The 1,966-nt window shown below is 44.9% G+C and overlaps 1 protein-coding gene across 1 annotated transcript in view; it reads right to left on the reverse strand.

Moving 5' to 3' along the window:
* Positions 1 to 461: 461 nt before the first annotated feature.
* The window catches only part of Stxbp4 (syntaxin binding protein 4), a 202,920-nt gene continuing 201,415 nt past the window's right edge, over positions 462 to 1,966 (reverse strand). Inside the window, exon 16 of the mRNA XM_023705486.1 lies at positions 462 to 1,050. Coding sequence (XP_023561254.1) covers positions 936 to 1,050 — 115 coding nt within the window. The 3' untranslated portion in view covers positions 462 to 935. The remainder of the gene's footprint in view (positions 1,051 to 1,966) is intronic.

The following is a 1,966-nucleotide window of genomic DNA, read 5'->3' on the forward strand; positions in this document are numbered from 1 at the left end:
TGGTTAGGGCACACTCAATGTTAGGGAAATACAAATGCTAGAAGAAAGCTATTGGAACAACAGTACAAAGAAATTCCCTGCCTGGCAGGCGTTGGGTACAGAAAGGGGAGAGGGCTACAGGAGGAGAGTAATGGGGTCATGCCGGGGCTCGGTGTGACAGCAGAGGTGCCTTCTGGGTCTTTGCAGAATGCGCAGCTGTGGAGCCAGCTGAGTCAACAGAACCGTGGTGCCCAGTGTGCTGGGCCATGGGCTCCCTCGGTGGGGACAGCAGGGTGCAGGAAAAGAGGCTGGGTATGGAATGAGAAGGCAGGTGTGCGTCTCAGCTTTGATCCAGGAGGCTTTAATTCTGTGAATTGCTATCTCCCTAATTGAAAAAACAATAACAATATCTACTAGATGAGCCTAATAAGCATGTCTTGTGGTTTAAATAAGGTCGGAAAAGCATTTTGTAAATTAGAAAATCTCATAAAGATGTAAATTGTATTCAGTAACCCATGAGATAGATGCCTAAATATAATCCCTAAGCCCTAAAAAGCCTAAGATCACTTTCCTAAGATATATATAAAAGGGCACTGAATTTTCAAATAAATGAAGTGTTTTACTATGTTCATGTGTTTCAAAATAAATCTTAAGTTATAAAAACCATCATATCTGATATAAAATAATAAAACAGCTATAAAGTTACCAATACCTAATCGTATATAAAAAGTATACATATTATAAAATCTATATGTAATTTCACAAGTTATGACTAAATTATTTTCAAGGAACTGCTGTAGTGGCAACTAACCCTGTAACTGTGTACAGTAATATAAAAAAGCCCTACAAAAACATTCGCAATCCAGTCGTCATTTCTCTCTCCAAAGACTACCGCTCGCTTCCCTCCTCCTCGAGACAGCTGCGTCTGAAGGCTGGATGTGCTGAACGGAAAACCATCAACTCTTCTGGTCAGAAAGCTCTCTCGGGCAATCCTCTTCATTCTCCTCTGAGCAGGACAGGTGGAGGACACTCATCACTGGATGCGTCCAGGATGTCGTCTGCGTGACATGACTGGAAAGAACGAAGAACGCCAGTCACAAGCTGAGAGACAGCCGTTCTGCCCATCCTTGCCGCTTCCAATCCTGGTGACACTGACTCCACCCTACTGTGGTTAGAACAGGATCAGAAGGGCCGGGCAAATAGCTCAGTGGATTAAAGCACCTGCAAACGGGCGCAGGTGCTCGCGCTCAATTCCCGGACCTTCCGGCACCTGCGTGAGGCCCCGCCACGGCGCGCCTGCAATCCCAGCACGTGGGAGGCGGATTCCTATGAGTCTGATCTAGTAGTGAGACTCTGAACACCCTGTAGACCCTTCCCTAAAATACAGGGGGGAAAAAAGAACCAGGATCTATTTTTTGTTTTGCTTTTTTCTCGGAACTGAGGATGAAACTCCGGCCCTCCTGCTTGCCAGGCAAGTGCTTATTCTATGGAGCCATCTCCCCAGCCCCAGGATCTAGAAGTATTAATAAGTCCATTTTCTTCTTTCTCCGTTGGCAACAATGAGCACAGGCAAATGTCTTATCTTTAATTCCTCTCTTTTCCTTACCTGGTAAGCGTCAGTCATCAAATGCTAGGACTGCCGAGGTGCAAAAACCTGCAATCTGGTGCCTCTTCTTTTCCAGGGCAATACCTGAGTCACTGAAGTAGTTGCCCGCTCTTCCTCAGTTCTGTGCCTTGTCTAGTTACTAATTCTCTCCCAGAGATCTTCCTACGTGACAAATCACATGCTGTCACTTACTGGGAAAGTGCCAGGGCCATTCATGGCTTGTAGATCAGATACATACTCTGTAGTACAAAACATCTTTTTTAAAAAAAAAAAAAATAAAAAATTGCCTCAACAGTGCGTTCTTCTCTGGCACAATCCTCCTTCCTGAGGAGTTAACTCATTCTAATTCTAAAGAACCAGAACTCCCTCAAGAGCCTGCCA

The sequence above is a fragment of the Octodon degus genome, unplaced genomic scaffold, assembly GCF_000260255.1.
Source record: "Octodon degus isolate 3935 unplaced genomic scaffold, OctDeg1.0 scaffold00222, whole genome shotgun sequence".
Classification (NCBI taxonomy): domain Eukaryota; kingdom Metazoa; phylum Chordata; class Mammalia; order Rodentia; family Octodontidae; genus Octodon; species Octodon degus.